This window comes from Vulpes vulpes, chromosome 11 (genome assembly GCF_048418805.1).
Source record: "Vulpes vulpes isolate BD-2025 chromosome 11, VulVul3, whole genome shotgun sequence".
NCBI lineage: Eukaryota > Metazoa > Chordata > Mammalia > Carnivora > Canidae > Vulpes > Vulpes vulpes.
Window position 1 is genome coordinate 34661935 of NC_132790.1, and position 14160 is coordinate 34676094.

A 14160-nucleotide genomic window follows, 5' to 3' on the forward strand; every position below is an offset into this window, starting at 1 on the left:
AATCAGGACAACAACAGAAGTGGTGAGACCAGTTAGGAGGCTATTGTTGGTGGGAGATAATGGAGGCTTGGGGTTCAAGTGCTAGAAATAGAAATAGAGGAGAATGAATAGACATTTTGGAGGTAGAATCAATAGGACTTGAAGACAGATGGAATGCTGGATATGAGGGAGAACAGGTATTAGGTATGGTTCTCAAGTTGTGCCTTGAGCAATGAGGTAGATGAATGTGCCATTTACTGGGTTGGGAAAATGTGGAAGGGGAGAAAATTGGGATGAAATCAAGAATTTTAGTATCAGCGTATTGGTGACAATGCCACTAAAATGTGTGTGTGTGTGTGTGTGTGTGTTTGTGTGACTTTTTTGAAACGAAGGATAAGATATGAAACAAAAAAGAAAGAGGGGGAAAAAGAAAGGGACAGAATTAGACTAGAAAACAGAATTCCCAATGGGGTGATGGAGGGTGAGGGGTGGAGACTGGAGCATATCAGGGCTGCTGAAGGCATGTCATCTGAAACACACGTATTCAACATGATACTATAAATATATATATATATATATATATATATATATATATATATATATATTTTTTTTTTACTTTGGGAAAAGCAAAAACAAAACAAAAAAAAACCATGGTCTTCATAATACAAATTACAGAAAGTAAACGGAAATAGAATTGTTTCTGGTAGATCCACACAAGAGATAGAGTCCACCATATGGTTGTTGGTGAGTTTTAAGAGAGGAGGCATCAAAATCTCCAGGAGGATGCAAGGAATGTGACTTTTAGGGTCATCAAATAGAGAGCACGGGTTATCAACATTGAGCCAGAAGGGAGATGAGAAGGCAGTATAAAAATAGAGAAAGGAGAGAAAAAATGAAATGGGTGGAGAATTTTTCCAGCAAGCGAAGACGTCTCTGCCATCATGCCTGTGCTGATGCAGGTGCCATGGTCCCCTGGGTTTGAATCCCAGCCTTGCCACTTATTAGCGGATGATCGCGGGCATGCCAGGTAACTTCTAACCCTCAGTTTTCTTACTTGTAAAATGAAGATATTGATAACATCTACCTCATAAGGTGATTTGTCAGGGTTACAAGATATAATTCGTAAGAAGAACTTAACAAAATGTCTGGCACAGAGGAAAGCTAAGTGTTAGCTGACTTTGCACAGCTGATTATAGATGCCTAAATACCAGGAAGTCATTATTATAGGTGTGCGCACCTTCTGCTTCCCTCTGTTATGCTAACTTTGCCTTCTTAGCTTCAAAATTGTTGTATCAAGAGGTAGTTTCATGATTTGTTAAAAATATACAAAGATTTAATGAATGTTTATAAAGCATTCTAAAATGCTATTAGGCTTTAATTGTTGCAAATTAGTGAAAATGCCCCAGCTGATTACATGGCCAAAAATTCATTTTCTCATGTATTTCTAGAAATATTATGTATAATTAAAATTTGTTATTTAACTCCTCTAGAAAGACCAATAACTGACTTTTAGCTTTTCCTTTGGAAATATAAAAGAAAAACAGAGATGATGTTCTAAGGAGACCCTCTTGGTATATCCATTTACACTTCAAATCATTCTAAAATCTGTATTTCCTCAATCTTATCAGTATTATAAAAATATATGATGGTATTCTATCCGAAAACATAACTAGATAAGCACTTCATTATATGGAGGAACATCATGACTGAGATCTCCTGATTTAGTTAACTGTAACTACCTTAAGGAACACTAGATTCTCCTTTATTACTCTCCTCTCTCTGTGACTTTTACTATTGTGTGAAGATGAGGTTTTGTTATTTAGCATACATATACTTTAGAATTATATCCAGCCTTCAGACTTAGAATGATTTGTTTACAAAGTCGTGGAAAGACTCAAAACATTCTAAGCCAAATCTGAACTCAGCATTTATTGGCAGTATCATACCAAGGACAATGCCTTAACTTCTTTGAACCCTTGTTTTTTCAATATAAAATGGGAGTAACTAAATCAAGAGAACATGGTAAACACCTACCGTGATAACCATAAGGTTAAAATTCTTTGTGATTAGATAGAACCAGTTAATTCTGTAGTTTGGGGCAAACTGTTTAATATCTAAATGAGTGAACTAAGTATAGTGTTAATTTAATATTTTCATTAAAATATTAAATGGCAATAATAGTACTGAATTCTTAGGCTATGTTATGCCTGGAGCATAATAAGTGCTTATTAAATATTATTCAAAAATGTATTGAGTACATGCTTTCATCCTTCTATATGAGGGAAATAGTGCTAATTAAATTCCAAAATTAATTCTTCTGGAAAAATATAATTAATACCCTATTAAAAATGCATGGGAACCAAGAACATTTGGAAAAACATGTGATCATGTTTGAGTGCTCTGTGATCACACTAGGTAAAAAAAAGGGCAATGTTCTTAATTTCTCCCATTGCACTAAACGAGCAGAACATCTCTCCACTGAGGAAGATGTCAAGTTCAAGAGAAGTGAGCAGAGGTGGCTTCTACCCATTCATCCTTGTTGAAGCACATGCAATTCGAGAAGATGAAGTGAGGAAGCGCATGCAGTACCTGGTCATCTCAGAGTCAGGGAGCAGGCCTAGGTGGTAGTGGGGGTAGGGAGCTGAGAGAAGGAAGCTTTTGTCACACTCAACAGGGGAATAGTGCCTGGGAGAAGCAGGCTTATCACACAGTTTGTTCACAGTGCTGTAAACAGGTTCCGGAGGCCTGGTGACACAAGAGGAAGAGAGAGACGCACGGTTAGCATACAAACCGAACAACTGTGCTACTAGCAGCATTTCACCATATGCAAAAGCAAATACCCCAAACAATGCCTTAGGCTGTTAGACTTGGAGAAAAAGTCTTTGTAAGAAACAGTATCTTTGGTTAGAAATTAGAACTTTGGATGAAATTGGGCATGATGAAAATCCTGATGCCAGATACCTCAATGGAGTCACAGTCAACTTACAAATGCCATACCTTTCTGGATAATGAAGTCTGAAGTGCCAAACTTTGGGCTCCTCTGACATGGCACCATTTTCATCTTTAGTTTCTTCTTTAATGTAAACTTTATAGAGACCTTCCTGACTCCACTGGCCAAGACATCTTGTTATTTGTCACAGCACCCTGTCCATACTTCAATATTTTTTCTGAGCATGAAATAATCTTGTTTGTTTTGCTTAATTTATAATTATCACTCCCACTACCCTGTAAATTTTAGGAGGACAGAAACTACATTTATTTTGTTAACCACTTAGAGTCAGTCCACATTCCATAAATATTTTATATTCATATATGAATGAATAAATTGATAAAACTTCACATATTTATGTAGTAATTTGAGGGGGCGGGGTTGGCCTTAACTAGAAGTCTAACTGCTTATATGATCTCAGTGACTCCTCTATATATTTACTTATAAATTGCCCTACCAACAATTAGTTTCAGAGAGTTTTCTACTTGAAGGATAATCACTTTAGTAAAATTTCTTCTAAATGAATAAATCTGAAGATACTAAAACATTATCTAAAATAGCAGCATCTTTTAGTTGTTACAAATGTGCATAGTGAGATCAGATAAATTTCAGCTATAACCTTTGCCAAACATGCATGTACTGCAAAGTCCTTGGTTATTAAAAAAAAACAAAAACCAAACATCTCACAACTCTGTACCACACTATTTTAACATACAGCCTGAAATTGCTACCATATCTTCCATTTAAGGTAAGAATTGAAAGATCCAAATCCAAATGGAATTGGAAGTTCCTATAGTCTGTGTGGGAAGATAAGGAGCAGGTCAGGAAACAGGCCTGTGGACACAAGGCCAGACCCAGGTGAGGGAGAGAGCACCCCTTGGGTCAATGAGACATCAGGGAAAGTAAGTGGTGGCCATATCCCTAAGCAAAAGTAGAAGTATCCATGGTGAACTCAGTGAAGGCACAGTCCATGTTTCTGTAACTCCCAAAGTGGTCCCTAATGTCTTATAGTTGCTCAGTCAATGCTTCTTGAACAGAGCAGGGGGGATGAGAGGATAAGCAAAGCAGTGAAAATAAACTTTACCTAATTTATAGTATTACTGTGGGCCAGTCATGGCTTAACACTACCTAGATAATTAGTTTCTTCCCTAACACGAAGCCTTCCTTAACATAGCAAGAGATGACTTGATTTCATTTGTTTTCTACAACACAGTAGAGGGGCTGAGGAACGGACAGTCCAAAGACTTATTTTGTCATCCAAATAACTCTCAGTGGTAAAATGAGGTGTTTTATAATGGAGTTGGATTGCTCTATCTCAGTGGCTAATAAAATAACATCTACAAGAATAATTTTAAAGGTTCTTCAATGAAAGAGCCAATTTTTTTTCTCACTTTATGGAAGCTAGCATATATTCTTGTTCAGACAAGTGCTCCATTTTCAGAAAAACCTAGTGAGTTTGTCAATTTCTGTTTATCAATTATATAGAGTATACACAATTCATAATGACAAACACCAGCCCTTAAAAAAGGCAGCTGTAAGATCATTTTTAAGAAATGTTTTTATCAAAGGAAAAGAAAGAAATGTTTTTATAAAAAAAAAAGAAATGTTTTTATCAGTTTTTATAAGTAATTCACACTGTGTGATGTAAAAGGAAAGATGCTTTCAGTTATACACTAAAATATATCTTTCAAAACAGATTTAATGCTGTTTTGATTTTTGGGGGAGTCTGTTTTTGAATTGTTAATATACTGAGCTTTATGAAGATTTATGTGTATTTCCTATGGTTTTGGAGACAGAAAGACCCATGATGCTGGTCTGATAAAGAAAAGTGGTTTGGGAGATCAGTTTTGTCTGAACTGAAAATGTGGTTATCCAAATAAAAATTCATCTTGGATAGGGCTTTGTATTAATGAGATACGTAACTATCAATTAAATAAGATATGAGGAGGAATGTATGAGCTCTATGGGAATTTTTCTGCATAGGTTATCATAAGAAGACCTGATAATACTTTCCACATTTTCTGCTTATGATTTAGCTGCCTTAGCAGAGATGGCTGGATTGCCTCCCAAACGTCATTACTCCCTTATTAAGAGAAAGCCAATTTTCCACTAGTCACTTTTTCTGTAGTTAAACGTTATATCTCAGTCTCCCATGAAGGTAGATGTGACCCAGTGAAAATATTCAGGCCAATGTAATTGGAGCAGAAGGATTTTATGGGACTCCTCTGATAGCCGCCTAAAAGGGAGCTGACTTACCTAGGACCCCTGTGATTTTGCTCCTTCCCATTTCCTCCCTTTGCTTACCTGGAACCTGGAGATAAGGGCTGGAGCTTCAGTGGTCACCTTGGACCTGAAGCAACCTTGAGAATAAAAATAAACAATATAGATAGAGGAGCATAATGGTTACTGTTACTGATGATAAGGAGTGACACTATGTCACTTCTGGACTTCCTACCTCTGGATTTCTTTTGAGATAAAATATGCTTATGCTAGGTCATTTTTCATTGTTGGTATAAATGAGACTTATTATAAGTCTTAACGGATATACTCCTGCAAAATGTAAGACTGATTCTAATACAAAGAAATAACTATAGAGGCGCCTAGGAAGCTCAGGCAGTTAAGCGTCTGCCTTCATTCGGCTCAGGTCATAATCCTGAGGTCCTGGGATGGAGCCCCACATCGGGGTCTCTGCTCTGCTGGGAGCCTGCTTCTCTCTCTCCCTCTGCCTATGCACTCTCTTTCTCAAATAAATAAATAAAATCTTAAAAAAAAAATAAAGAAAGAAAGAACTATAGATAGGGCCTACCAAAAGGGGCTAATACATTTAATGATTTTAGAGGTCCATCTGACACCTTTTGTATACACAGAAAAAAAAAAGAATGCTATTTTCTGGCTTTGTTTAGAGCCTGTGACTATTTAGAGAACCCACTGCATCTTTATTAAAAAATATTATATATATAAAATGGTAACCAATTTAAACTGCCAGCACAGGGCATAAGAATAAGGGAATTGATGACTTCTTTTAGGTCATAAAATATTCTCATGATGATGTCATTTCAGTTAACATTGTGCTTTCTGCCTAGGAGGGCTGATTTAATTTTCTGTCTGCTGTTGACTTGACAGACCAAGAAAATGATGTTACCAATTTCCTCCTAGTCTTTTTACCTCTGTAAAAGTATATTTTGAAACAAATGATCAGAATGAAACCTGGATAATACTTATATTAAGAAAAAAAATCCTACTTGGATGTACTCAACTAAATGAAGAGGAAAACACTCTCTGAACACTACAATAAATTCAAGACAATAAAAATTAGGCCCTACACATTGTCCAGTGTTGAACTCTTAAGACCTTTACCTATATCCTTTTGGAATCATCTTATGGACATAATATTATTTCATAACTCACTTATTTTAGTAGATTTGGTGTTGAGGACAGGCTTAGATAACTTGAATTTTAGAAGAGGGACCTTATATCTTTGCCTACAGTCACATTCAGAATGTTTTCATGGTGGATTGATTCTTTGCCTAGGCTTAACGACTCATGATTCAAAGTCTAATCAAAGCAGAGATACAGCTATTGATACTCAGGCCCATTTATATCTACTGTTAGTCTTTCATCCTTTATTTATTTACCAGTTATTTTGTACAGTTACTGACTATTGAGTGGACATTTCAAATCTAGCTTAATTGTGAGAATATTTGCTATCTCAGAAGATGGATAGCTGAAAAATACCAAAACATAACAAAACACTTGACAAACTTGACAGAGCTTTCTTGCAATATTCACCATGTTCTCTTGCAACCAAACAACTAAATTAAAAATATCAGTGAGAATGTCCTTTCAAGTGGCATAAAAATGGAGTTGATATTTGAAGATTTCTGCCTGCTAGATTCATTATGGTCCTAGAATTCTATCGTGTATTATGTACAATATAGGTCACAGTACAATATCCAGTAAGTACTACAACAAGCTACAGTTTGAGCATAGGAAATGGCATATAGTAGGTACTTGAGAACTGTTTCTTTGAATACATGGATTTTTTTTTGAATACATGGATTTTTAACAAATTATTCTCCATTGAGGAAAATGAAAAATATTTCTGGCTCTTGCAAGGAAGCCTTAAGTTATTCTGAATCTTCTAGCTCTGTTTGAAATTTTCGGCCATCATTAATTTTCATAGGTTATCTGGCAAGACAGAAACCCCCATGGTGTCAGGAACTATTGGCTTTAAGTACTTGCTGTGCATGGTTCACCCACTCTCAAGGGACAGGTTTTGCGCATCTGCAAGCCTGGCTGTCGCAACACCTGCCCACAGTTCCTGTAAGGGTCATCCCTCAGGCTCAGGGCACAGAGAATTCTCAGGCCTGAGTTCCAGAAGTAGTAATGCCAAGAGTCAGCATTCTTAGTATTTCTCTGCAGTGATATTCTCCATGACCTCTCCACCAGACAGACAAGAAATGCCAATTTATGAGCTGTCATTGGGATATGGGTGGCAGGAACAGATGCTACCATCAGTTCACATTTATTCAGTAAGGAAGTGCCATGAGGAAATGACTTTAGGCAGTGTGAATCAGCCAGTCAAAATGAAAGAGCCTGTTTATCCTATTATAATAAACCTCCGGAGTCACCTAGGTCAGGAGGTAATGAATATGGAAATCCAATCTGAGGTACCTCCTGTCTCTCTTCTTTCTGTAGATGCCCCCAGAAAGGGGAAAAAGTAGTTAGAGAGATTAGTGAACTTATAAACAAATCATTTGTTTTGCTGTCCACTTATCAGGGGCCATAGATAAATGGCTTAGTAGTCTCTAGTGTTCATCCATCAGCATTTATTTGCATATCTATGGGTTTATAATTGCAGGCTCTTATAGCATATAATTAGCACACCCTGGCCCTTGGTGACCTCTCTTCTCTGAACTCCATTAGCACTTGCTATTTGTTCAGCTTCCTTGGCATTTTCAATTGCTAATCCACAATGATAGTGTAGAGGGAGGTGCTTCATCAAACCCTCTCCTAAGGAAAATGACCCTGTCTGCAACTGCCTCTTCCCCTTTGTCCCACTGACTCCAACCCAGTTCAGTCCCCTACTCAGCCAAATCTGCTTAGACTAGGATTGGGAATCTGATTCTGCAACCATGACCCGTAGGGTAGGGCTGGGGAGAGCAAAAAAAAAGAAGCTTAGGCCAATTGGATTTTGCTACTGAATGTTAATAAAACAGCAGAAAAAGAAATTATCAGCTGGTAGCATGAGTGAAAGATGGAGACATGTAGAGGATAGCTGTAGCTGTGTCCACTAATTACAGTGAACCACAGTGAAGCTTCCTGAATTTTGATGCTAAAGTGTCAGGAGGTTCCTTGAATCTAGAAAACAGTCTGTGTTCACTCTTTAAGGGACTTAGTAGGGTTCATGCCATTGGATTTCTCTGCTGGCTCCCATATGACATTAAATATATAAAGAAAATTAACTATTACCTCCCATCACATTCCTTCACTGGAGCTCAGGTCAGATCTCTTGCTTGCAATCAAAAGAGTGAAAATAAAATAGGCTGTGTGTTTTTACTGTCCTATGCCACTCAAAGGCAAAAGATAAAACCTTGGACCCCTATGTGATTCCACTGTACCTGAGATCAATACCTAACTCATCTTGTCTTTTATTTATTATGGATTCTTTCACATTAATTTTGTTTTCTAAAATGTTGCATTAAAATACTATCTTAATTACAGTTTTTTAGTGCCCAATTAAATTTTGTGCCTGACATGGTACTTCCCTTGCCTCACCCTAAGTCCTAGCTCTGTACCAGAGACGGTAAATGTTTGATGCAGTGATGACATGACAGCCATTGTGAATACTCATCTGTGTGGTGCCTGAAGACCGGTCAAATGGATAGGACTCCTTCTCTTAGAGGTAACAGTAAGAGTGACTCACACTCTATTGAGTTTCCAGTCTCTGTCAAAAGGACTGCTTTCAAAGCCCAAAGGCCAAATCAGGCAGGGCCCTCACCTCATTATACTGTCATATTTGGGGCACAGGCCTCCTTCCTTCTCTATTAGCTCTCAGAGGATCAGGCCCAAATCTCATTTATCATTGTTTCTATATTGCTTTCCCGAATGCAAGAATGTATGAGTGAAATACTGTCATAAAAAAGAAACAAAGCTGTGAGGGGACGAAAAAGGGGACTGGTATTTTTTATTCTCTCTTCCTGAGCTAGAATTAAAAGGAAGAGTCTAAAATCATCATAGGAAGAATTTGAATTATATATTTGTATGCTTTTGACCATTAATCTGTCACATGGAATGATATGGATGAATCTGTAAATTGCTCAGATTTTCCAACGCTCATCCTGCTGTGGCCTTCTCTCGGTGCTCTAAAGGTAGCATCCAGCCCTATGCAGGAAATAGGACCAAACTACATAAATGAATGGCAGCTGGGATGCCAAATGCTTGAGTGTCTAAGCATCTGGCTCACTGCTTGGCATAGTTTGGAGGAAAAGGTTTTGTTTTTGTTTTTTAATCTTACAAGGGTGCCTCGTGTTCCTCTTTATACATAATACACTGCTTTGAGGCCAAAGATTTGGAGAAGCAAGCAGAAAAGGATTGAATTCTAGGTCTGGGCTAACAGGTCTTAAGGGCAGAATTGCTATTCTGGGAGCCTCAAAGTAATTAGAGGATAAAAGAATACAGGACCACGTTGTGAACTATGTGGTGTAACAGGTAAACTGGACATTTTAATGAGAAGGATTAAAGAGGCTGACCTCTTTTACACTGAGCATTAAGCAGAAAACTGTTAGCCATTTGGTGGAGGTGTTATCAGAACTTAAAGTATAACAGAGAGACGTGGGGAATGAATTGGTCTAGATGATTTGTAAGGGCTCATTTATCTCTCTAATTTTAAGGGAGGACTTCCACCATTGAGTATATACCTATTTGCATTATACTTACTTTTCTAAAATGTAGCTTAACTTAATGATATTAAAACGCCTTCTCTACATACCAACAAAGTTGTTAAGCTGTAAAATTATATGCAGAGGTAAACTATTACAAAACAGTGTGGTGAGTAGAAAGAAACAGAGCTAGGTTTAACTCTGGCTCTTCTAAATTTTACCCTGTGTGGTCTATGGTTTCTTAACTTCCCTGAGCCTCTGCATTCTCATCAATAAAGTGGGATTAGTAATGTCAGCCTGAGAGGAACATAAAACACCTAGCTCAGTGCATGGGACACACTGTGAGTTTACCAAAAAGCAGCCAACAAAATATATATACATATATATATACATAATTTTTAATATATTATTTAATTTTGTATATATATATTTATATTTTAAGAAATTGGCATGTGACATTGTGTAGAAGTCCAAGGTATATAGTGTTACTTTGATACATTTATATATTGTAATATGATTGCTGATGTAGTGATATTTATCACATTACATAATTATAGTATAATGTTATTGTCTCTAGTCATTATCCTGAGCTTTAGATCTCTACCACTTACTTACTACTCATTACAAGTTTGTACCCTTAAATACAATCATTCTTATCCTATCCACCCCCACCATCTCTTGGTAACTATCATTTTACTCTGTGTTTTACTTTTCTTTTTTAGGGTAGGAGGAGGAGAGGAGGAGGGAGAGTAAGAATCTTAAATGATCTCCACTCCCAGTGTGGAGCTTGATCTCACCATCCGGAGATCATGACCCAAACTGAATTCAAGAGCTGGATGCTTAACCAATTGAGCCATGCCAGCACCCCACTTTCTTTTATCTTGATTATTACTTTCGGACACTTGGGGTCACAAGGCTGCCTAGCTTCGGAGAATGCTGCTCCCCTAACAGGCAGTTCGTGTATTAGCACATAAATGTCATGTGGATTCTCTACAAGAGAGTAGAACAAAAGAAGTAACAATGTGTGGTGTTCAGTGTCACCAAAGGCACTGCATGCATAATGTTGCCTTTTAAAGCTTCACTTTTTCTTCTGATATTGAAAAGGTAATTGGTCCTCTATCAAGGCCCTTGGGGTTGATGCTCACTTTGTCTCAATTATTTTCATTGTTCCTAACAAGATAACATCTCCAGCCCAGACTTCCTAATTTGTGCTGGTACCTTCATAATGACTTGTTTTCCTGTATGACTCACAGCTGTAGTGTCCTATTAAATTGTTGGGCCATAAGTGATTTGTTATTAGCAATAGTCTACATACCATAATCTATAAATAATACTTGTAAACTCAAGAGATCAATTCATGATTTTCTCTGTATAAACATCATTCTTAGTTATATTTTACGATGTTTGCTGATATTGAGGAGAGAAATGGCAGAGAACAAGCTTCATTTAAAGTCATTTTGAAAGTTTTCAATTATTAAGCTGCTTTATTTTTTCAAAAGATGGTTCGGGTTTCACAAAATTAGGCTCTCATGACTGTGGGTTATAAATGGTTCATGCAGTGTTTTTAAAATTAGAAGTTGAAAGTCAATAACCTTGACAATAGTGTCTATATGATAAGTATAACTCCAAAGAGGACAGGAATCACCATACTTTGGCATTGGGTAAGCTGTCCAGAGACAGTAGTATTTTTGTGGCATTCTGAAAGATGTTGAAACAAATACTGTCTGAGATGTACAAGCCCAAGTATCATGGCTAGACCAAGGTTTTTGAGATTTGAATTATCTGGGCAAGGTTTGATATGCCCTATCACAGTGTTTAAATTCTTTTATTTATATGAACCCAGTTTTAAAGTTTTTTTCTTTTTAATTGAACTCATAGAATAAAATGTAAATCTACCAAAAAAGTAGGTAAGTAGGTATCCTGCATCCTGATGAAAAATATATATATTTTACATTTATATATTATTACGTATTTGTTATATATATTTTGTATATTCAACCTGAGACTTGAATTCACAACCCTCTGAGATCAAGACCTGGGCTGAGATCAAGAATCAGATGCTTAACTGACTGAGCCATCGAGGTGCCTTGGAAAATTTTTAAGCATAAAATAAATGGAAGAAGTCACATAAAAGATGACAGATTTGACTACATAAAAATGTAAAACTGCTGAAATAAAGTCATAAACAAGCAGTAATTTGGGGAAAGCACCTTCTCAAATACATTTATCAATATTTTAAAGATGCTCCTACAACTCAGTAAAGAAAAACTGCAAGTTTTCAATAGAAAATAGACAAAGGTATATAGCATTCAATCACAAAAAGAAAATATAAATGACAAATAGACATGCAAATATAAATGTTTAACCTCACTAGGAATAAAAGTAATGCAAATTAAATGCTCTGCCTCCCCCCTCACTTGCCTGTTTAAAAATAATGAAGGATTTTATTTTATTTTATTTTATTTTATTTTTTTTATGATAGTCACAGAGAGAGAGAGAGGCAGAGACATAGGCAGAGGGAGAAGCAGGCTCCATGCACCGGGAGCCCGACGTGGGATTCGATCCCGGATCTCCAGGATCGCGCCCTGGGCCAGAGGCAGGCGCCAAACCGCGGCGCCACCCAGGGATCCCAATGAAGGATTTTAAAATCGATAAATCACAATTCAGTTGTGGTATGGTGAGCTAGACACTCATACTGCTGGTGCTATGGAGTATTAAACTCCCTTACAACATTTCAAGACAGCAATCTGGCAACATATTTCAGAAGTTTTAGAAGTAATCCTGAACCTTCGGTTTAGCAATTCTATCTCTAGTATGCAATTCTAATAAGAAAATAAAAAATGTGGACACAGGGTTCCATAGAGAGAAAGTCCTTGTGGTTTGTTGTAAGAGAAATGTAGAACAAAAGTAAACAATCAGAATGTCCAAAAAGGAGACAAAAGGTATAAAACATGAGATATAGCCACATGATGGTTTTTAATTTAGCCATTAACTTAAGACTGACAAAAACTTCTAATAATACAGAAAAAATGCTTTATTTTATAATATTGAATAAAGTGTAGTAGGAAATTGTAAATGGGAATGTGGGGACAGTGGGAGTTGGAAACACGTAATTCTCTTAAAGAGCCTAAACTAAGAAGACATGGAAGAAAATGCTGTGGAGAGTAAGGATTGTACGCAGGGTTGGGGTGGGGTGAAGGAAGGCCTTCTGGGAAGTGTTAATAAATGGCACATGCAAAGTTACAGAGCTAAAAGCACATCCCATTCAGGAAGTTTAAAAAGGCTTGAGTAGGAGACAACTTGAAAAAGTAGGCAGATGTTGAGTACAAGTCTAAAATCCGCCAGTGATGGACAGCCATGGAGATTTGTACTCTCCCCTACTGAATGCAAAAAAAGTTCAATCATTTTTACTGTTTATTTTTACATTCATTCATTTATTTTATATATATTTACCTAAAACCTACCCTGTATCAGGCCCACAGAGAGGTACTATTTATATACAGTAGCAAGATAAAATGTTCCCTTTGCTAATTGAGCAAAATGTTGTTTGTAAGGAAATTTGATGGCAAGGAGCAGAGACTTGTTTGAGCTAGTGCAGGTGACAGGACATATGTGCATGGGAATTCAGAGAAACTGAACTGGTGGAAATCGGTAGAGTGGGATATAGTGAACTGTATCAACTCTAGAGCTTCTTCATCAACACGATGATACCTTTTCTCTTTGTGCTACTTCCTTCTCCTCTCTTTAGCTGTGACCTTCTTTAACTGTTCATGTTATAAATGTGATAGTCTCTACCATATTGTTCCTGCTGCTCTAATAACACCAAATTGTACATGACTCGTGATAGATCCTCTGGTCTCCTTTTTATCATTACCTATCAGCTTCATTTTTCACTGACAGGTGTTCATTTGGGCTGCCTTTTAATTAAAAATTCCTGAGAGAATTCAATAGACCCAGTTCACTTTTCTGACTGAACCACATTGCTGGGCACTGGCTAGCCTCTGGATTGGTATCCTTTGGGTCAAGTACACACCCTGTTCATTTGCTGGGGTATAAGCCACCTGACTCTTTTGATTTAGCCTTTCCAGCAGAGATGAAGGCAGGGCACTGTGGTCTGAGGTTAGCTGGGCATTTCACTGGTATTTTTAGATTTGGCCTGATGGGTAATTAAACGATATTTCTGGCCAGTACTATTAAAAAATGGTATAGAGAAAGAAAGCAGGGCCATTTATTTTGGATACAAATTTGAAAACAAAAGAGAAAGGTTTGGATGATAGAAAAATATGGGGAACATCACAAAAGTCCCCAAAA

General features: G+C 37.0%; 1 protein-coding gene across 47 annotated transcripts in view; it reads right to left on the minus strand.

Moving 5' to 3' along the window:
- Positions 1-14160, minus strand: part of DLG2 (discs large MAGUK scaffold protein 2) — a 1531179-nt gene that overhangs the window by 432708 nt on the left and 1084311 nt on the right. For 34 of the 47 annotated variants that reach the window (XM_072726063.1, XM_072726058.1, XM_072726052.1 and 31 more), the window contains one exon: positions 2569-2724. The exons of the other annotated variants lie outside the window; for them this stretch is intronic. In XM_072726063.1, coding sequence (XP_072582164.1) covers positions 2569-2724 — 156 coding nt within the window. The remainder of the gene's footprint in view (positions 1-2568; positions 2725-14160) is intronic. 47 annotated transcript variants of the gene reach the window in all.